The following is a 22,354-nucleotide window of genomic DNA, read 5'->3' on the forward strand; positions in this document are numbered from 1 at the left end:
GTCTTTAAGCTCCCTTCCAACCCAAGCCAGTCTGTGGTTCTATGGGAAAGAAGCAAGGCTTAAAATCTCATCAGCTTTCCAATGCACAGCTGGTCACTGGGTAGATGTTACTTGTGATCACAGTCTAGGACTCTAAACCAGGGGCAGCACTGAAGGAGTCACACTTTCCTAAAACCTTCCAATGCACAGCTGGTAAACACACCCCTTTTACAAACACCAGAAGTTCAAAAGCCCATGATGCCAAGATCTGAAGATGAGTGTAAAATGGCTCAGAGCTCATTCACCTCACTGAAGCTTAGAAAATTTACCGTTGTGCAAGATGTAATTAAGGATTTTAAAGCCTCTGTTTCACACAACTTGCTTAGTGCTGACAGGGTTCATTAATGAGTCCCACAGGATTATAAAATAGGAACCAGAGTCCTGCATGGTGAGTTTTTGAAACACAGATCCTACCTGTTCCCAGTTGTGATCAGTGGCTTCTCGGGGGGTGTGATTGATATCAGGGGTACTCCCAGGTCATGAGAAATTTCATCCTCCCCCTCATGTAGCAAACTTTCTTCTGCTTCTCCGTCATGTATCTTCTTTTTCCCTCCAGCTCCTGCTGATACCCCATCAGTGATATTCCCAAAGTTACCTAGAGACACCGGGTTACAAGTGAATAGATTACTAGTTTGGAAGGGATAAAACTAAATGAGGTTTAAGAACACCCAGAATGACCAGTCATAGCAGTGGAAAGTACTTGTTTCTTCCTGTTCATTAACTGTTCTGGCCATACCACAGTTTATAAAGGTCCTGACAAGGTATGTCTGTCCCAGTGACTTTTCAGACTCCAGGACAGTGCTTCCTTATTTGCCATATGTGAAATATAGGTATGTACCTAGTATACTACCCCACATCACTAAGTGATGCAATCCCAGTTGGTTATACCCCAGGACCTTCTGATTTTGCTAAAGAAATTCAGAAGCAAAACCAATACTGCTGGTGAAATTTCTAGACCCGGGAGCCCCAGTGCATGTTTGATTTACACAGTAAATGTATGTCTTCTTTGCAACATATGGATGATCATTTCAAAGTCTGGTCTCAGAAGTGCTAAACCTCATTTTCAGACAAGCAAATTGCATACCAGAGTTGCAGAGTTAGTAATAACAATGCTTTGAGGCCTCAGCTTCAAGACTAATGCCAGACAGCTCTGCTAATGACACAACCACCTTCTCTGATAGGATTTTGCCTTAAAGGGCAATTATTAGCACTAGGAATGAGGTGCATCCATCAGACTGGTAATTACAGCCTTTATGGAAGACAGGCAGAAAACATCCCCTGTAGAAAAAGGATGGACTAAATCACCCCATACGACATCTTGATCTGAACTTTTGGTTCAGCCTTTCATGTAATAATGGTCATTTGCCAAATTTGGATCCAAATTTCAACTGCACAGGTAGCTGGTACATATTCAGGTCTGAATATCTACCTTTCAGAACTGAAAGCCAGATTCATCTTTAGTACTAATTCTGACAAGACTCAGTAGAATTTCTTGCCCAACTATACGAATTAGTTTAGTGACATTCTCAGCTCTGCTTCCTAAGTTGCAGCAGGAATCAGTATCGCTCATTGATTGCCCTTTTTGTTACAGGCATCTCCCCCTCCGCACATAGCCTTACAGTTGAAACTTTGAATAGCTTTGAATATCTTTGAATCTATCCACTCAACATTCATGAAAATGCCTTCATTTTCTCTTCAGTCTGCTCCTGGGGACAATTCAGCTTCACCATGAGGAGGCCCCTCAAACTCTACAGACCTGCTTTACTTGGAAAGACAACAGGACTTACCAGGAGGATCTTAGAGCACAATCTGGTGCATGCATGTTGAGGCTTGGCTGTACATGACCTCTGTGCTAGACTCGCAGACCCACATGTAGCTAAACAGGGTTGGCTAAGACTGTCCACATGGATCCTCCCTCCAAAGGGGCTCCTTCACAGCTAGTGACTAACTTTAATGGGCACCACAGAATGAACTCTGCCCTGAAGTTAATTACTTGAGTTTTGTCTGCCAAGAGATTAGGAGGCTAAATGCTGAGTGAGCTGCTGTACATAGTGGGAGAGAGGATTTGCATTAATACAGGGCATCTCAGAGTAGAGACAGCCAGGTATCAGTATGCCCAGCTTGACTGCTGTCCAGAGAAATGAAGATCAAGGGTTTATTCAAATGTAAGTCCTATTCTGAAGCTGACTCCTGAACACTGAGACACAGTTGCCAATAACACATAGCATTCCCTTGCTCTTGACAGTCCCTCTCTGCTTTGGAGAAGAGCTTACCAACCTACACTTACCAACAGAAACCTCAAAGGTTATTGGCTTGTCCCCAAGCTTCCTATCAATCATCGTGGCTTCAAAAAATGTCCCAAAGAGAAGGAATTCCTCAAATTTCTCTTCATAGATCTATTGGATAAGAAGGGGTCAGAAAAAAAAAGCATTTATTTCACCTTCTACTCTTTTTTACAGCACAGAGGAGGCTCTGTAAGTCTCTAGCAGCTGTGCTACTGTCATAGATACATCACTCCATGGAGGCACAATTTGCAGGAAGAAGTAATATCTCTTCTCTGAGAAAGTGATATGATTGGAAAAAGAGATAAGCCTGTGTGACTTTGCTTTTGCAATATTGTCCAGTTAGATCATAACCAATTACATAAAAGTCACTACCCCTCACTTCATACTTTGCCTCACTATTAAATGGCTTCACCATCTTCACATACTCTTATACCATCATCCAAACTATACGCCTATGGCAATTCAAGGGCACTCTTTTAGTGCAACAGCAACAAAACATCACCATCCTGGTATAAGTCATTTATCAGTGAGTGTAGCAGTAGTCTTTCTTCGCATTGCAATAGTAACTGCTGCCGTTGTAATGCATCCAGGGAGGGGGTGCTTGCCCAGCTCTGCTTTCCCCAGGATGACTTGAACCTACTGCCCATGTGTTTGTACTATCAAGGCTTTGTCCATGCTCAAAGTCAAGACTTTGACACTCAGCCTCCAGTGACACCAGTAAGACACAAAGATTTCTGGTATCCACATTTTAGATGGTAGCCCTGCGCAAAAGCCTACTGAAGCCAAGTTGTTTATCCCACTGTGTTTTAAAACACAGGCCCAAAAGTGGGGTGGGGTGCCGTCCTCTTCTCTTTGCCTTCCCTGGCATCACAGCACAGAAACCAATAGCCCAGTAACCTCGTTTCTAGCTTTTGACAGAATTTGTAAGCACAGGAACAAAACGGTCTCAGCACTAGCAAATGCTGAGAAGTGAAAAGGCTTTTTGTGGAGTTTCATGGGTCTGCTAGACACTGTTTAAATCTATTGGAGACCCAGCATCTCCTGGTCCCTGGCACACACTCTCACTCAAGGAAGCCAGCTAACACCTCTAGTGCTCCTGAGTCATCAACAAAACAAGTTATTAGCCCCAAACAAAGACTAAGCTCAAAGGAGATACATTTTATGGTCTGAGTTCTCTTCACATTTATACCGTGACTGCCACAGTCTCTCCAAAGCAAACCCTACTTGTTTCACTTCATGGACATCAGCGTACTGAAGCCCATTAGGCAAGATAAGTACTAGCTACTTTTGCTTGAGTGAGGCAATGAATAAAACATAGCTGTGTATTAATATTTGTTTCCCTTACTTCTGCAAATCAGAAACAGCTTTTGACAGAGCCCATGATCTCCTAATTTTGAAAAACCTCTGCTACACACTGTAAAATGGCATAGGTCTTCGGTGAATGGATTAGCAGTGTCACATATCAAAGCTACCACCACAAACAGATTGCAGCACCAGAGTAACTTTAGCTTCCCTGCACCATAATGGTTTTCAACATAAACCCAAAGTATAGGATGCCTAATAATGCTGAGGATCAGAGACTACGACACACATATCTATCTCCCTTTATAAAGAAAGGAAATTGCAAATGTCTAATATCTTCTTGCTGCCAGAATGGGTCAATAAAGTTGTGCTGTGGGGCTGGGTAATTTGCCTCTGTTGTCTCAGAGGCTCTATGAGACATTTTTCACCTTATTTGTAATGCCTTCAGTTCCTGCTTTTCTTTTCAGAGAGTTGTAATACAATTACTGTGTCTACTGTAGCATGAAACATCATTGAATGTTAAAACCAAAAGAATATCAAGCATCACTGTATTATGTTGTTGCCTTTTATTCACCCTGTATTTGAAAGTGAGGCACAGTAGCCAGAGACAAATCCTTTTTGCCACTTTTAATATTTGTTGGTGTTACAGCAGGGTTTGTTCCTCTACCTGGAGTATTTAGCTAGCACCTAAGACCATAATGTTTGAGACACTCACAATAATGGTTTTCTTCCATTTTAAGGAAAATCTATATGGAAATACATTTATTTTCATGTCACCTCCATCACGTTCTTCAGAGAAGAACTGAGAGACAGCTTTATGAGTATATAAAGCAAGACCAGGGCACAGGTTCACACAATTAGCTTGCAAATACCCTTGTTATTTCTCTACTAACACACTCCTTGACCTGTTTCAGCTAGCACTCATACCAGCAATGCCAGAGCACAGGTCAAGGAAAAGCACTTATCAAGGCTAGGCATCAAGACCAAAAAATAATTAGTCCTCCTACTTACATGTAGAGTTGGTGTCAGAAGACCACGAATTAGATCTAATAAAGGATATGAGTGCCTTAAGCACTGAAGTGGGACTCCCGCTATAAAAGCCAAAATTTTGACCAATGATATACTGAAGTAGAAAGAAAATTGGTTATGAGAATATTTTCCTTCCTATTTATTGGGTAAAAAAAAAATGGAGCTTTCATATGCACCAATGTGCTGTTGCTTCCAGAAAGTGATGTGATGGAGCAGGGAATCAAAGCTCACGACTGGCTCAGGACCTGAGCCCACATATTCTGCCTCAACCGCACAACTTTCTCAAAGCACCGTAGCACAGACCTTCCCACAATGTAACTCAGTACAACAGGTGGAGTTAGGAAAGTAACATCACTAAACTCCAGTGGAGACTGAGCAAGTGATTTGCAGCCCCTCTCCTAAAGGGAGTAGCAATCTAAAACATTGACAATGCAGGGTTAAAGGAGGAGATAAAACAGATTAGGCTGTATCTCTCTTCATTTGTACAAATCCTATGTGAGTGATTCCCTACTGACTCCAATTGAAAACTACTGATTTTCTCGGATGTAGGAAATTAGACTTCATAATTGCCATCTGCCCCCATTGGCCCTCTGTCATTTAGCAGATAAATCATATTGTCATTTAGCAGATAGATCATATGAGTTTCTAGTAGGAACACATGGATGCATATGGGACAATAGGACAGGAGACAAAGTTTTATGGAAACCAAGTCCTGCTTGAAATATTTTTATGCCTTACAGGTATACATTAATGCGCCATTTGTTCTGCATTATTATGGGAAGATCCCAAGACTATGGAGGCATGCAGAAGCTGTAGGAAGAATGTAAAAGCAGTATTGCATGACCTGAATCCAAATACATCAGTGCCACCCTTGAAGGTTTACAGCCACATGTCAATCAACCTCTTCTCTCATACCGACCTCTGAAAGCACATCAAATGGCTCGACTTCCACTTCGGTTGAGTTCACCTTATCTGAAGGAGAAGCTGACTTGCGATCCTCTCCTGCTTTCTCAGTTTTGTCCTTTCCTTTGGGTGCTTTGAAATCTTTATCTTTAGATGGCGATTTGATATCCTTGATAATACTTGAAAACTTCGACTCATGGGCTCCTCCTGAAAGTATCTCCACGGCAATCTGAATGTAGAGACGTCCCCTAAAGGAGACCCCTTCTCCAAAACCTTCGTTAAGCTCCTGGTGGTCATCCATGAGGCTGTGGTTCCTGGGTGAGCCATACAGATTGATCCAGGCAGGCCCAAAAGTAGGCAAAAACCCTGGAGACAAAGTACCTTTTATGGCATTTCTGTTAGGTGTTACATGCACTCCTTACTGTGTGCTCCAAGAAATCTTGCCTCTTGCACACCAAAAGCCAAACATAGACCCATTTCTATGCAGGTGGGGACCACCTTATATAGAGCACTCTTTTGGAGGACAATTCTTAGGCCTCAAGGAGCCTTGTCCCAGAGTCCCAGGGACTCTGCCAGTATGGAGCTCTTTCTCAGAAGGTGTTCATACCAAAAGTGCTGGGCATTTGCATCTCTTGTAAAAAGAGCTTGCTCCCATAAACTGAGGGTTGAAACATGACGAAAGCAGAATGGAGACTTTGTCACCCTGTCAAATCTCTTTCCAAGCCCATGTCACTACCCAGTTTATATGTTTTATCTTTTATTTTCTGATTAAATACTCAGATACACATTCAAATTGCCAAATTATGGAGTTACTTTGTTGAGCTGTGATAACTGACCATGTTCCTCCTTGGGCTGTGATAACACCCAGCTGAGCCTTACCTAAACACTTTGCTCTTACTGGGTAGGTCAAAAACACAGGCCTGCTCTACCCGTTATTTGCACTTTGGGCTTTCACTGACTGACAGAAACCTGCACAATCTATAAATGTACATGAGTCATCCATAACAGACTAGACTATTGCCACAGTCACAAAGAAAGTACCAAATTATGCAGCAGCCCTGTAACAAGAAAGTCAGTGGTAGACCAGTGGTAGAGCACAATGTAATATAACTCCAAATTAAGCAAGAGAAGGTTTTTCAGAACCAACAAAAACTATGGATGTTTGCTTGAGCTCTGGGCATTTCTAAAATGGGATTAGCCATGCCCAGATTCCAGGCAAGTAGATTTTTCTTTGGGGCATATTCTGGAACATTTTCCCCTTTACCTTTGTCACCATCTTGTTCATTTGATATTTTCTTCAGGTCAATGAAGTGGGTGGCTAAGGCCACATCATTCATGCTGCCTTCATCCCAGACCTGGATTTTGACTCTTCGGCAGAGTGGAGGAAACATTTCCTTAAAGATAATCTGTTCGTGCCATACTGGATCTGCACAGTTCTTTTGCACTGTTGTCCGACCCTGAAATGAAGTCCAACAAACTTAACACCAGAGGGATCAGATTCTGGAGAATGGCAACGAGTATAGCACAAACTGCACTTAGCAATATCTCTCCAGTCATTTTTAAAGCACAAATACCCTATCTTGAAAGTACTTCAGCTTTTCTATCAGCTTGTTTACTTTCCCATCCATTGCTAGTAAAAGACCACATTATGTCTGAAGAATTCTCACTTGCACACAGCAGAGGCGGGAATAGGGCCCTTGTGCACAAAGCACATCTGTGAAGCCAGACTTTGGCATTTCTGCTGCAAACTGCACATCTTCAAATGGCTTTTGAAACACCTGGGTAATGGTAATGTAGCACAGTTCATCTCATAAAAGATTAAATTCATTACAGCTGCCAGGCTGCATGTTCCAATGGAAATACCTTAATGAGGCAATTTATCTAGTATAAAATATGATTACTGTGGCTCACATTCTGGGCATATGCCTGTGTCCCAGGGAGGTAGAAACCAGCGTTATTTCTTGTAGCCTGAAGGAGATGGCAGACCCATATCACCATCTTTTACCTCCACATTTGGTGGGGAGAACTAAAAACTCTAAACCAATATTTTACACACCAGGGTGCAAACCCACATTAGTGACCTATTTTTGTGTCTTCTTCAGCCCTCTCTTAAACCTAAGATAGCTGCATGTGTCTGACTGTTTTAATACATACTAGTTGGAGATGTAATATTCTCCAATTTGGATTTACAACAAACCACATTTTCAGCACCAAGTGCCTTGTTCTCATGTCTGAAACATCTGTAAAGGACTAACTGGAGTTCTTCTTTAGACTTCCTTGCACACAGAAAGTGTTGCTGGCTTAAAATTGTTTCCAGTTTATTATTTCTTCTTTACACCAAGAATCAAGACAAGCTCCCTGGCATGGTGTTTAATGGATGTAGCCCAGAGGAACCAGGCCTCTGGAGCTCTCCATGTTCCTTTTCCACCAAAGTCAGAAGGCCCCTCTCAGCAGCTCTCTGTAGCACCATGTTTGATATTGAAGGACCTCAGGGAGCAAAGAAGCCAGGCAACACTGAGACAGAGTCTAATCAATCAAATGCTTCCTCTTCTGTTACCCACAGAAAATCTGCAAGAGTCCTGAATTACAGCAGAATAATTCAGAAATCAATACACCACCCTAAAATCCAGACTGAACTATACTTTCTTCTTTCACTGCTTCCTTTTTTCATTCTAGGTAGACCAGAACCACTTACCTAATACCACACTAGGTAATCTGCTGTCTTGTAACCTGATGTTTAAGCAACAGATCTATAAAATTCTCTTTCCCCTCCCACTGCCTTAATCTAACCTCCTGCTGTGAGGCTGATATTAGATGAACTGGCATTAAGAGTTTCTATCACTTTGTTCCTGTATAATTTAAGAACTGACAAATTTCTTTCTGATGCCAGAAATGTGTGTATTACTTAATTTATGAAACTACAAGTTAAAGGATATCAGCATAATCACCTGCTGTAGCACAGCTAATGGGAAAGAAACTCTGCATTGTGATCAAGAAGATCCCAATTACCATTTGACCTGCAAACATGACCACCACATAGGGATCCACAAGGTCCTTACTGTCTCCTATGAATGCTTTGGTGACATTGGCCATGATGCTAGAGTTCATCTTTGGAAGTCCTTCTGCTTTGTAGATTCTCACATAAAATCTGGCCCACGGTCTTTCAGATGGAAAACCTTTGGGGATCAAGAGGTTCCTGAAAGAATAAAGAAGCCATTTCCTGAACATTGAAAACTAAGACAGTGAAGTGATGTTTTTTTCTAATAAAATTGTTATCTCAAGTTAGCTTGCATCCCGAGAAGATACAAAAATGTGCATGAATCTGTTTCTGCATCTACACTAAACACTTTCTGGTTACCATGAGAAAATGATACAGCATCACTCAGCAAACCTGTCTGTGATACAGAACCAGGCCCAGTTAGACCCAGTTCCTCAGCAACTTGTCCAATAAATTCTGAATATCTCCAAGGATGGAGATTCCCCACTCTCTCTGGGTCCCTGTCACATTTGACCACATTCATGGTAAATATAAATAAAGTTCTGTTCTGAAATTCCCTTGTTCTAACCTGCATCCAATGCCTCTCATCTTTCTGCTTTGTTCCTCTGAATAGGGTCTGGCTCTGCCCTCTTCATACAGAATACCCCAGAACCTCCTCTCCTTAGGGCTTGAGAAACCACCACCATGACCCCATTCACACCTTTCCTTGTAGACCACATGCTGCAGCCCTCCATCCTCTTGGTGACACTCCATGAGCATGGTCCAGTAAGTCAGTACTGACCAGAAACATTGCTCCTGTAAAATCTAAAGTATGCTGGCAGCATACTTTACAACTGTAAACGTCTCTATTTTACAAGGAGAATGCTAATACCCTTGAGTGTATCTAAGGATATGGAAAGAATCCATGCACACACATCTGACAGAGGAGAAGGAATAGCTTTTCCTCTATTTTTTTTTTTTTCTTACTTCACTGCTCTTCAGAAATATTTCAGAAATATTTGACTGGTTTCAGATAAAGGAACTTTCTGTCAGGGATAACCTGGCACTTATCCACTGAGCACGGTCAGCCTTATCAGCTGCAGAGATGTGACCCTAACATGTCCTTCATTTTAGTTGAGATGATTACAGAAACTCTCCCTGAGCACATCAGAACATCCAGGTATACGTTGCTATCCTGCTATTTACCCTAAGTTAGTGAAGAAAGGACTAAAAGGAGGGTAGAGGACTCCTACTGAATCAGAATAGTTTGGGTTGGAAGAGACTTTCAAAGGTCATCTAGTCCAATCCCCCTGCAACGAGCAATGAACACTTAGTAAAGAAGAAAGCAGTAAAAAAGAAAACATTGCCATACTTTTCAATCTGCTCCTCACTGTCAGCTGTTTTCTGCATAGCTTGTATTGCATCACCTTTCCCAGTCACACTGATGTCACACTTCAGGTACCCCTTGGCTCCTGTCCTAATGTCAGCAGGGTCTGTGAGAAGTGCCCACTTGTCACAAAACTGATGACCTGTAAGATGAACAAACTTAAACACTCAAATAGAGGATGCTAAAATTGCAAATACTTCTCCTCTCCACTCCCAGAAAGGGCACTGCAAACATCGGTGCTTTCAGAAGGATAATGCAGAAACACACTTGTTTACCAGGCACATCTAGAGGGTTCAAACTGTTGTGTGACCAAAAAGGCAAACAAAGGATTGATCTAGAGCTCATCAGGAACAAGCTCACTTTCATCAATGGTTATTGACATCAGTGACTAAAGACCAGTGGAAGGCTGGGTGAGATATCAGCAGCTGAATTAAGGCTTTATGAGTAGAAGCCAACTTTTTGATGAGAACTGATTGAAGGTCTCAGACCTCTGTCAGCAAAACCCTTGCTGGGACCTGTGGCCAGGCATAACATTGGCAGCCAGCTGAGAAAGGGAGAAAGGAGGGTGGACAGCCATCAAAGGAAGAAGCAGACTGCTCACTTTAGTCAAGCCATTTCTCTCTATCGACTCTTGCAGGAGCCCTGAAGAGAGGATGGCCTGAATGACTCTACCTTTTGCATAACTGTGTGACATCTATAACAAGTGGCCTAAATATGTTCATTCCCCAAGACTGAGAAGATACAAGGTCCCTGAGCAATCGTGAAAGAGAGAAAGATGAATGGGTTTTGGATGGTTGTAAAAAAAAGGCCAAAACCAGGGTAGGTGATCTTTTCTTAGCATCAAATTTCAGGCACCGGACAGTTCTGAAAATGGATCATGATCACCTTTTTGGCATCTTCTCTCTCTCATTGCTCCTCTTCTCGTCTCATGCTCTCCTAACCGTTCCTTCCACACTCAATCCAGCTCTCATTCCCTCCACCCCTCCCACTCCAACACATGTAGCAGAACTTTGGATGCTCTGTGATGAATGAATGGAATTAGGTTTTGTAGATCACTCAGCTGCCTACTCTGACCCCCTAAAGAAAAGCCATCCTTCATAAGTGCTTCCCACTTGTCAAGGTGTTTTCAGTGTTGAACTTTTTGCCAAAAATCTGCCTGATACTCTGGTACTCGAACAGGAAAACAACCCTTCCAAAAACCTTGCAGTTATTCATTGGCATAAACCACAATCATCTAAGTGGAAAAGCAGCACACCTCCCTCTCCTCTTCTTCCCTGCCTCACCTCTCATTTAATGACAAAAAGGGCAAAAATGCACCACTTACCTGGCTGACCATACACCGTCCCCACATCTACTTTGAAGGAGCCTATCAGCATGCTCCCGATCAGTTTATTGTGCATAACCTGTCAGAAAAAGGCTGGTTAAAGATGCTCTTTCTTCTCAGTCAGCATAAGAAAGAGCAATCCGAAGATCCCATTGGGTTCAGAGGTAATAAGCAGCAACTTCCAGCACCATCCAAAACTAGGTGTACATAGCCACAGAAGATATAGCAAGCATTTGAAATCTATCCTTTACCCAATATTATACTAATTTAGAAACCAACATAGTTGCATCCAGGTGGAACCAGACAGGTTCATTCCAGGTCCCAGGATTATACACAGCAGGAATCTGATGGATGTGTCTTCAGAGCAGATGCAGTTATATTACTTATCCTGGCGGTTATAAATAAGTCATAATTAATATAAGCACATGGGGCATAAATGGTTTCACACTGGGCTGCAGAAATCTTATCACTTTCTGTGCAATAGCTGAATTGCCATAAGAACAGAGCACACCCAGAGGAGAACGAACTGAGTGTTTCTTTGCAATGTCAGTGTGCACATGAAAGACTTCATTTTGATTTATCCCCCACAATATTACTGAAACCAAAGAAGTCATATAGATGTAAATGAGAAAGAAAGCAGACCCCAGCGAGCCTGTCTCCTTATCCTTCCTGCCAAGTAATTAATTTAATTTAATTTAATTCAAATTTAATTAATAATTTTCCTATGTCATGATTCCTGGATCTAATTACTTCTGTGCTTGGTTTTCAAATACATGCATGTGCTTCACTTTACAGACAAGGCAGAGTCTAGAAACACCTTCTAAGGAAAGACTGGCTCTGAAACTGAATTTCTCAATAAATCAATAAATACATCTGATCTGGTTTCAGAATAGCTTAAAAGGTTGAAACCTGTTTCTTGACTGTGGAAAAGCTCCTGAAAGCATGCTGAATTGTCTCTAACACCTTGGCTAAACTGCAAAAAGAAACTAAGCCCATGGGATTCACATCCACAGAAGGTCCATCTAAATGCTGGAGCTGAACAACCAAACTTCTGAGGGCATTTCAGGAGTCTGGAAGACATCATACCCTGGCTTTGGACCTGTGCATCTTTTCTAGGGATACAAGATTTCCATGGTTTTGCACTGGATTTTTCATGTGACTTCATTGTGTGCATTTTTCAAGAGGAGGAGACATACACAGAATCATAGAATCAGATAGGTTGGAAAGACCTTTAAGATCACTGGCTCATAAAGATCACTGACACCTTCATCAAGCTCTACTAGAAAACTCAGGTTTCTCATTGCAACAGAACGTCATTCCCCATCTAAAGCCTGGGGCCACTGTGCCCCTGTGATTTAGGGAACACACTCAGTTGCCCTTGGTGATTCCTCACTTCAAAAGGGAAGAGTTTCTAGGGCTTAAAAATCAAGAGTGGGCAAAGGAGCAGTCTTTACTATTAAAGCTTAAAAGTTAAGCAACATGCACATGGGAGAGCAGTCAGTGTGAAGCCAATGCTTCATGCACTGGTGCTCCTTTTCCTCAATCCTTAATGATGCCAGGTCCCATCATAGCGCCAGATCCTCGCTCCTATGAGGCTGGACTAGAATGTGGCGCCCTTGGGTAAATGCTCACTGTTCCCACTGAAATAGTGAGGGTTTCCATTCCCTGTAGTACACATTGCTTCTAACCACAGAGGAAATAACTCACAGCTTCTATTAAATGCTCTGCATCTTTCCTAGTAATTTTTTTTAATCATATTTTCTCTAATTTAACAAAGCAGGTGAGCATGAAGCTTATAGCAAAAACCTCTTGTCTTCTTAGAGAGGGAGCATCACATCTACATTGTATCTAATTAAAGGTTTGTGTCTTTTCACACCTGACTGACTCTATAGATGACCAGAGTATTTTCTTCAGCTTTTCTTAATGAGGACAAGCTGGCACAGTGTGAAACTGGGGAGTATTTCAGTACTGGAGATACAGGTTTAGCATGAAAAGGGCATCATCTCAGTTTTAATACGGCATTACTATATGACTGCTGGAATGAAGTGGAAGATATAAACGAAGGAAAAAAAATTGATTAATTACCAGGTGCTGAGAAACTGAAAATCTCATTTTCCCCTCAAATGCAGGGTTTGGATGCAGCTCGACTAACTGCTGCCCTAATGGACAACAGCACAAATCTATTTCATTTTCCTTGAGCTTCCACATGCAGGTGAGTTCATTTTCACAGATTAAGCAAATTTGGTGCATGAGCAATTGCTGGCAATGGAGGCTGCCAATCTTTGTTTCTCCTTAGGTGAAATGGTTAAGCAAGTGCTGGGAGACTTTCCACCCCTCAGGGTTTTCTCCACTCCAAACACACAAATATTTCCTCTATTCTTTCTATTCCCCTGATATACTGCATTCTCCAAAACTAAGTTGCAAAGTAATGAATCTCTGTTTAAAGTAGCATACATAAGCATTGCACCAGGTACTTTGTTGGGGTTTTTAAAGTAGCTTTTGGCTAGATGACTTTTTATTTGTCAGTGTTACACCTCCATTATCTATAAATCAATTACATTTGCTGAGCCTGATGAAGCTGTGCAGATTTACAGCAGGTAATTCTAACACATTTCCCCACACCCCCATCACGCTCAGGAAGCTGGCACTCCTCCCGCCACCAGCAGATATTTGGAATCCTTATCAAATGAATTTGAGACTGGAAAGACTGGCCATATCTCGGAGAAATATAACTATACATTCCCCAGGCAGCAGTATCTCACAAGAGCTGGCTCCTCAGTACTGTGCTGATACAAACTATGTCAGAAACACATACAGGGCCATACTCTGTGATATAAGTCATAACAGTGAGACGATGCCCACTGAATTTTCACATTCTACCCTGCAGATTGCCAACCCAGCAATGAATGCCCCGAAAATGGACTTAATATTCCTTTAGGGTAATGTTTCTACAAATCACTCCCAGCTGCTTTTCCTCCTCTTTCTCACGCTGACAACAATGACCTTTACTTACTGTGCTAAGCTTTCTGAGGTACTTACAGAGATGTTGATTATTTTGTCAAACAGGAACACCTGCGGTCCAACGAAATCAAACACAAAGTACTGCGGGGAAAGGGGACAGCAGATCAGCATTGTCCTTGCGCTGGTAGCCATGCAGTCAGCACCATGGTTTAGCTTTTGGGGTTACTGCACAAAGCCCCCATGAGACATTCGGTGTACTGGGGAGGCAGTGATGGACACTGCAAAACCCTTTCCTTGCTCCCTGGATCATGTCTGCTGTGGCCCAGATCTGTTTTCTACTTTCCTCCTTGCACGGCTGCACAGCACTGCCCTTCACAAATGTCTGTGGCCCTCATCCTGCATCAGAGAGTATTGCCAAAAGGCACCGGAGGCAGAAGAAAGCACAAAGATTGGTTTGGGCAACTGTATTGGTCTCATTTATCACCAGCTGGGACCAACATATGTCGAGGAAAGACTGAAACAGTGAAATGGTAGAAAAAAAGAGGTTTGTAGGGGGAGGGGGAAGTTTAGACAAAGCTCCCAAATGGATCAATTGAAAAAATGCAGAGGCAGTGGCAGTAGGACAGGATGCAGTGGACAGTGCTGGGAAGGGGATGGACAGTGCTTGAGAAGAGAAAGAGCAAACAAAGCTAAACCCAAGGGAGCTATTGCTGGTTCTTGGCTGAGCTTGAAATTCAAAGAGCTCCTGGATGGACCTCCCTGCTCAGACACTAGGGTGCCACAAACTTAGTTCATTGCATTTTGAGCTACCAGTGGTGGAGGCCACCCAGAGCCATTGAAGAAAGTGCCTTCTCCAAAAGAAAACACTTACCTCATTGTAGAAAGGGGCATTTGTGCCTTCCTTTACTGTTGTTTGCTTCTTCTCATCACCTATCTCGATGATCACCACAGGGTCAATGTTCTCACCCACCAGCTGCCTGGCCTCGATGATGGTGATGGCAATCTGTGGGGCACAAGGACACCACACAAACTCCAGGGCTCAGGTCCAGCCTGCCTGGGGATGTCACAGGCACATAAGGGTGAGCACATCCTGCTCACCTGGTAGCTCTGGGATTTCATCTCCTCTTCATGAATTCTGGCCATCAGCTTTGCCCTGTTTAAATGACAGAACAAGTCATTAGGCACTTCTAGGCAAGAGCTGGTACTTGGACATGTGTTGGTAGGACTTTTCATCACTAAGCAAGCATTGTTTATGGCAGGTAGCTTTGCTGGGAAATGTTATGCTTGATTTTATCAGCAGAGATCATCTCTGTCTTTCTTGTATACTTGCTAATAGGAAAATGTTCTACATCTGCAGACCAGTACAGCTACCTGCCATACATGGGAAGGATTTCTCTTGCTGATCCTATTAAACTTGACTCCATTCCTTCTCTGTATGAAAAGAACAATTATACAAGCTCTTGGGTATGGAGATTGCTGTCCCCTTTGGATCATTTTCATTAGCAGAGTTCATGAGCACAGTTGAGGCACTCTCAGCATCCATTTCAATCTCTCCCTGCACTGGATAGCATACAGTAATAATCTGTCTTGAACCGATTCTATTCTGCTGACAAGTACATCCCACTCTGTCATGTGAGAGCAGGAGTGAAGGGAAGAGTGCTGTCAGCAAATGGATTTTCTGTCAGCAGATGTATTATCCTAGGGCAACATCATCCCTAAGAAGGATGAAAATGGTGTTTAGGAGGATGTTAGGTAAGGTACACAAGGGATCACCTTTTCCTCTTTGGGCTTAGGGATCCAAAAACATTGGACAACGCATCACTGTTCATTAGGTCTTCCTCTCCCTCTTCTTGTCTTCTAAGAGTGCCATGTTGAAGATTTGCACTTTCATCATGATCACCTGATGAAGAAAACAATCAAGAAATCAAAACCACCTCTGATTTTTACTAGGAAAAACCTAACTTGAAACACAGCAGTGAATTCATCAGCATGAACTGAAGATTTAATTATTTGGGTATCACAAATAGTGATACAGTAGTGGTTTGTATTGTGCATCAGTTATTTCTGGCCTAGAAGCTGCCAAGTTGTACCTGCAACAGTAAAGATAAATTGCCTAACAATACCCTATGGTAACCTTGCATCAAATGAAAGGAAACATGAGTGCATTTTCTACAAGCATTTTATGGCACTGTGCTCCCACTACAAAACTAAACTAAGGGTTGTGATGTTTCCTTGTCTCTTTACAAAGGTATGGTCACTTGAGAGGTGCTTAGAAACTGGTGATGGACTATCCATGTACAGTAAAATTCATTGGACAGTTCTTACCAGGTCTGAACATTCCTTTTCAGCTGGCTTCCACAAGCCCCTGAGTAGCAGGGAGGAAAACCACCAGACAGGCACAGACAGACACAAACTTTGCTTGTGCTTCAAGGCAGCCAGGCATGAACCAGCTCCATCAAAGTTACTCCACTAGCAATCTCACGCAACATATACGGTCCTCAACTGCCCCACTGGCTCTTCTCCAACCTCCATGGAACACAGGAAAGGTGAATTTGTCTCTGTATCCATGTAGGCATCCCATAATTTTCAGCCCTTGAGGCAAAGGCATCTGCCTATAGTTTTGCATGTGTAGCATCAAGTTCCTATGACTACCCTCCATATCCTGTTTACTCTAGTGCATGCTGTTTGATTATAGGCTTGTAGTAGTCTGTTTTGTTTGCTTTGAGGATAAATCAGATGAAACTTCCCACCAGCTGGGGGACAGGCATCACCATGTGAGTTCCATGTTGTTTCTGTTGAGATGTAAACTCTGCCATGCTTTTTTCCCTTTACTACATCTCTATTTCCCTGACATTTTGCTATCTGAATTGCTATCCTTTTGTTCCCTCAATAACCATATATATGTTTGTGCATAACTAACCAGTAGGAATTATTCCCCTTGTACGAATCCAGGAACAGAAAATGCAAATGGTTCAGTGACAACACTCCCCTGATACATATTCCCACAATAGATCTCCTAAACCCAATCCCAGTGAAGACAAGAGACAACTGGTGTTTGCTGTATTTTTGCTAGTTACAAACATCAGCAGCAAAGACCCTAATAAAATAGATGAAGGTGCAGCAGAAGGACTCCAATTTATCCATTGATTCAAACAGAATCATATGAAATAAAGAGAAATCTGAATGCTTACATGGAAAACTTGAAGAAAATTATAGTATAGTCTGTCTTGTAGAACATGGTATATTTCATGGAGCAGAAGATAAATAAACTCCAACATATCTATAATTAGTAAGAAGTTCAATGGACTTTAGTTTCCTCTGTTCCAAAAGCCCAAACCCTTTGCTGTAAGGACCATTGCTCTTAGCTAAATAATGTTCATGGCACAAATATGTATTCCTGTTTCTGCCCAAGAATGAGTCAAGACACACATGGCTGGTTTATTACAACTCTGTAATTCACAGGCTGCATTAAACACACAATAGTCCATGTTTTTAAAATCCATCACTGGCTGCAAAGTAAAACTACAGAAGGTAAAGACTTTGTTGTGGCTGAACTACCAGTTTTGGTGAATGGCAAGACTGTGGTGACAGGAGAATGGTAGAGGTAGGATGTGCAGATGTGTCCTTAGCTTGAAAAGTAATGGTCTGTTAGGAAAAGAAATAGGAGACTCTGCATGTCTTATGGATGTGCCCACATTAATTAAAAATAAAATATAATTATTAAAGTTAAAAATGAAAATAAAATATCTGCTCTACATTTAAGAGGAGAATTGCTACTAAGTGAAGGTCACAGCTTTACTGAGACAGCCCATCCAGCCATCAGAGCATACTCAGCTTGTGTTCTTACGTTTTCTAGAAGAAGCAGATCTTTTGGAGAAATTATACACCTGTAATCATAGAATCACAGAAGGGTTTGGGTTGGAAAGGACCTTAAGATTATCAGGTTCCACCCCCACCCCAGCCATGGGCAGGGACACCTCACACCAGACCATGTCACCCAAGGCTCTGTGCAACCTGGCCTTGAACACTGACAGGGATGGAGCATTCACTACTTCTTTGGGCAGCCCATTCCACTGCCTCACCACCCTCACAGTAAAGAACTTGTTCTTTAAGTCTAACCTAAACTTCCCCTGTTTAATTAATGAATTATCTATCTCTAGAGCACAAAAAAACTTTCAAAAGCATGTAATCTCTCTATGGTAAGAGTCAGACCGACATTTCTGCTTTACTTTACCAAATACAGCGCTCTGAACTCACAGAATCTGAAGGTGTACTTAAGGAAACAGGTAATGCAAAAAGAACTAGCTCTCTGTTTACTCAGGAGTGTCAAAGAGTTTACCACCCTTTTTATCAATACTAAGCCCTAAGACATAATTCAAATGAGTTCACGTGAAATTAGATATAATATAATCCCTCACCTGCTCTTCCCAGTTCCAATATTGATTTATGAGGCCTTACCCAGCGCATCTTTGTTTGCAATAGTCAACCCTTTCTCGCCTTTTTTCTTCTTCTTTTTCAGCTTCATGCCAGCAAAGAGCCCCTTTCTGAAAAAGTAAAGCAAAGCAATCAGTGTATCTTCAAACCTTTTTCTGTGCTGAACTCTAATTTAACTCAAGGAGCTGTTTGAGGGAGCTTTGATTTCCAACAAAAATCGTTATATTTTGACTTCCCTTCTATTGAAAGCAAACAAGAGAAAACGTTGATTTTATGTTTCATCTAATTTTGTTTATTCTGAACATTTGGCCATTTTGTTTCAAACCAAGACAAGAGGCAAAAAAAAAGGAAATTCGAGATAAGTTTTTAACCTAATGACTTCCTACACCTAATTCTTCTGCCTGTGAGAAGACTAAAGATAAAGCTTCTCATAAATTACAGGTTCCAGATGAAAAGTAGTTTTCTGGTGAATTAAGATAAACATGAAAGTGTTTGCATAAACTTACTTGGTGAGGATACCCACTGTACCAGTGGCACATACATTACAACAGCTTTTGCCATTTGTTTAGTTAGTTCTCAGCCCTTTCCAACAACAAATCCATGAGCAGGCCTGAACATGGGTTTCTCCTCAAGCTGTGCTCAAGCTGTGTTATAGAGATGCTTAAACCCAGCATCAACCCCAGCTAGTGTGGGGCTTTTCTGCCTCACAATTCTTCCTATACTGGATTAGGGAATTGATCCAACTTAAAACTAGCCAATCTAGCTAAAGCTTGGTGAGTTCATTTTTCAGATCATGCCTGGCTGAAGATGCTCTATAGCTTCATTAGGGCTCCCTTACTCCTCCAGTTCCACTCAGTTTTAACCACAACTTCTTGCCAGGAACCTCCCATAGTCATCCAGGAATGAAGTGTGTTTGTAGGGCAAGATGCAGGCAAGAGAAGCATGGCCCCTTTCTGGTTGCCATCACAGATAAAACATGTCAAGACACTCAGCAAGGACTCAGGGTGCACTCTTGCTTCTTAGCAAACAGATGGCAAAACTCCCCATGGCTCCAAGGCAGGAGGCAGCACAGCTGCTGAACTAAGATAAGTACTTCTCGCAGTGCTTATAACAGCAGTGCCAATGTTGGCTGTTCAGGTCTGTGCTGGTTGTCCCTTTCCCAATTTACTCTTTTACTGGTACTTCAGCTCTTCAGCAAGCAGGGAAAAAGAGCTGTTGTGCTTTGTGGAGCTGGTTTTATAGAGGGGGGCAAAAGGAAATATCTCTACAAACATCATTCAGCATTTTCCCCTCCACAAAGTGTCTCCTATTTCCACCCATAGCCAACAGACTTTCCTTAGTTGCCAGTTGCCTCAACCCACCAAACTCTGTTAGACTCCACGTCAGGGGCCGCAAACACCAGTCCTGCACTAGGACACCAACACTGTTCTGAGTTTTGCAAGCGGAAAACAAATCTGATTACAACACTAATTTTAACAGTCTCCAATTCACACCTGACTTACTGCTCCAACTTCTGCTTTGCCATACTCCGGAGTCGAGGCAGGAGCTGATACACTGCAGAGAGGAAGGCTGTGGAAATAAGATGAAACTTCTCTCCTTTGCCCCTAAGCAGGGCTCAGCACAGCCTCCATTCTTAGCAATGTGGAACAGAAACACCATTTTCTGCACCAGAGCTGCGCATGGAAGGCCCCTTTCCACCCAAGATTTTGGAGAAGGGGTGGGAAGCAGCCAGCTGTCCTGCAATTGCCCTCCTGAGAGATTGAAGTGGGCAGTTAAGCACAGTTGTACCCTTACTTTTGGGGAAAGGACTGACTGCTTTTTGTTTATCTTCACAGTTTTCTTATCTTTCATCCCTTTACAAAGTGTGTGTTTTTAAGCCGCATGATTCATCATTCCAAAAGGGCTTGGGGAGTGTAAATAAAATCTCTGAGCACTGGAGTGTGCAGTTTAATTTTTCCAGGTTCCTGAAGGTTTTAAAGGCTTGAACCAATGTTTAATAATGACCCTTGGAGTCAGCACGTCTTTTCTTGCTGTCAATCAAGGTCTGGTGAAACAGCCACAGTAACAGAGGAAACATACACAAAAGTTCTTCCTTAATGGTAAACTGGACAGTGCTTGGAATGGCAGTGGGAGATAATGGCTTTGAGTGCCTAAGCCTAAAACAAAACCAAAGTTAACTAACTAGCTAAATAAAAAAGACAAGAAATCAGTAGAACCAAACTGAGCTTGAGAGGAATGAAATTTCATTAAATAAAAGCCTGTGGACTTTTCATTTGAACTAATGAGCCCAACCTGATTTATATCAGAAGCCCAGAGTCATTGCAGATGAATCACTTAGCTTTATTTGAGGGTGAAAATGTAAATTCCATTGTCACCTGCTTGCTGAAATCAACGTAGTTCAGATTTTGTATTATATAGTAGTGAAATAAGGGGTTCTGTTTGCAGACTAATTGGTCCCTTTCATTTTGAACATTTCAGAGTATCTGAAACATTTCATTTTTAAATGTTGCAATTACCTCTTTTTATATTTTGAAGATATACTTTCACGCTATTTTGGGAGGTGAAATATTCACTAAATCCCACACAAATTTTCACTTTTGTTAGTATGTTGCTTTGTGCTATTTTCCTAATTATTGGTCACATTGATTCAAGAGGAGCTCTCTGCGGGCACGATTTCATACCACAGTTTTTCCAAGGAAACAAAGATGCCGCATATTTCAGAGGGAGACTCAACCTCTGCTGCTCAAGAATTCTGTGCTATTAACTCTAATGAGGAGCAAACCAGGGGGTGAGAGTGGAAACACAAAGGATTTAGAATAATGGCAACATTTTCCAGGTTCTTTGTTGGCCCCAAGTTGCAGTGACAAACATTCAGCACATATTTTGTTCCCTTACCATCAAAGCATTTGTTTGCCTAAATTGCTGCAGGAATAAAAACTTACCTGGGGAAGTGCACAGCCCAACTAGGTTAATCAAGCAGGCCCCTAAGCACTGAGCAAACCAGACAGCAATCAGTGCTCAAACATCTGAAATCACCTGCAAATTTGAGGTGCATTTAGCTATGGATGAAAAGTTACTGCAAACTGGAAAGGGAAGTTGACAGCATTTAAAAGTTCTATTCAGAACAAGGAGCTTAAGCTTACTGGCCAGGCCCAAAAGGAATATTGCTGGGTGCAATCACAGAAAATGTACAACTTCCATGTGCCAAAGAACACTAAAACCTGACAAGTACAAGTGGAAATGTAGTATCAAGATAAAATATGTCTCAAGCAAAGCAGGAGTCTGAGGGCAACTGAAGGAATGGCCATTGATGTGAAAACTGGGCCATCTTCCATGATTTGTAGGTTTTTTATATCACCAACCAAACAAACACCAAAACTGTTTAAAGGCAGAGCTGCAGAAGGTGTCACCAAGTGCCAACAGCAAAATCTATCTCTGAAGCAAATTGGATTTCAACCTCAGCTTTTCAGTCTGCCAGAGGTTCACCACAGAAATGCATCAGGGTGCACCTGAGCGCTCCTGTAGCCCTGGCCCCAGCAGTTACTTTGGCTGAGGGCTGCTGTGACCATGCAGAAAAGCATCCCTCAAAAGCATTAGAGTTGCAGCAAGCACAAGCCACTTGCAATGCTCAGCTATGGGAAAGGAGAAGAGCATGGGGCTGTTCGACAAGATGACAGGGTAGCATCCATTACACAAGGGATTTATCAGAGAAA

General features: G+C 42.1%; 1 protein-coding gene across 1 annotated transcript in view; it reads right to left on the reverse strand.

Moving 5' to 3' along the window:
• FER1L6 (fer-1 like family member 6) overlaps window positions 1-20,166 on the reverse strand; it is a 55,644-nt gene extending 35,478 nt beyond the window's left edge. The window contains exons 1-13 of the mRNA XM_062627376.1: window positions 20,144-20,166; window positions 18,666-18,808; window positions 15,981-16,107; window positions 15,306-15,360; window positions 15,079-15,210; window positions 14,286-14,348; window positions 11,247-11,325; window positions 9,908-10,064; window positions 8,568-8,754; window positions 6,823-7,015; window positions 5,575-5,924; window positions 2,327-2,435; window positions 454-634 (exon numbers count right to left, since the gene is read on the reverse strand). Coding sequence (XP_062483360.1) covers window positions 454-634; window positions 2,327-2,435; window positions 5,575-5,924; window positions 6,823-7,015; window positions 8,568-8,754; window positions 9,908-10,064; window positions 11,247-11,325; window positions 14,286-14,348; window positions 15,079-15,210; window positions 15,306-15,360; window positions 15,981-16,107; window positions 18,666-18,808; window positions 20,144-20,166 — 1,799 coding nt within the window. The remainder of the gene's footprint in view (window positions 1-453; window positions 635-2,326; window positions 2,436-5,574; window positions 5,925-6,822; window positions 7,016-8,567; window positions 8,755-9,907; window positions 10,065-11,246; window positions 11,326-14,285; window positions 14,349-15,078; window positions 15,211-15,305; window positions 15,361-15,980; window positions 16,108-18,665; window positions 18,809-20,143) is intronic.
• Between the last annotated feature and the right edge of the window lie 2,188 nt (window positions 20,167-22,354).

This window comes from Pezoporus occidentalis, unplaced genomic scaffold (genome assembly GCF_034315485.1).
Source record: "Pezoporus occidentalis ecotype Australia unplaced genomic scaffold, CSIRO_AGI_Poc_V1 ctg3, whole genome shotgun sequence".
Taxonomy (NCBI): domain Eukaryota; kingdom Metazoa; phylum Chordata; class Aves; order Psittaciformes; family Psittacidae; genus Pezoporus; species Pezoporus occidentalis.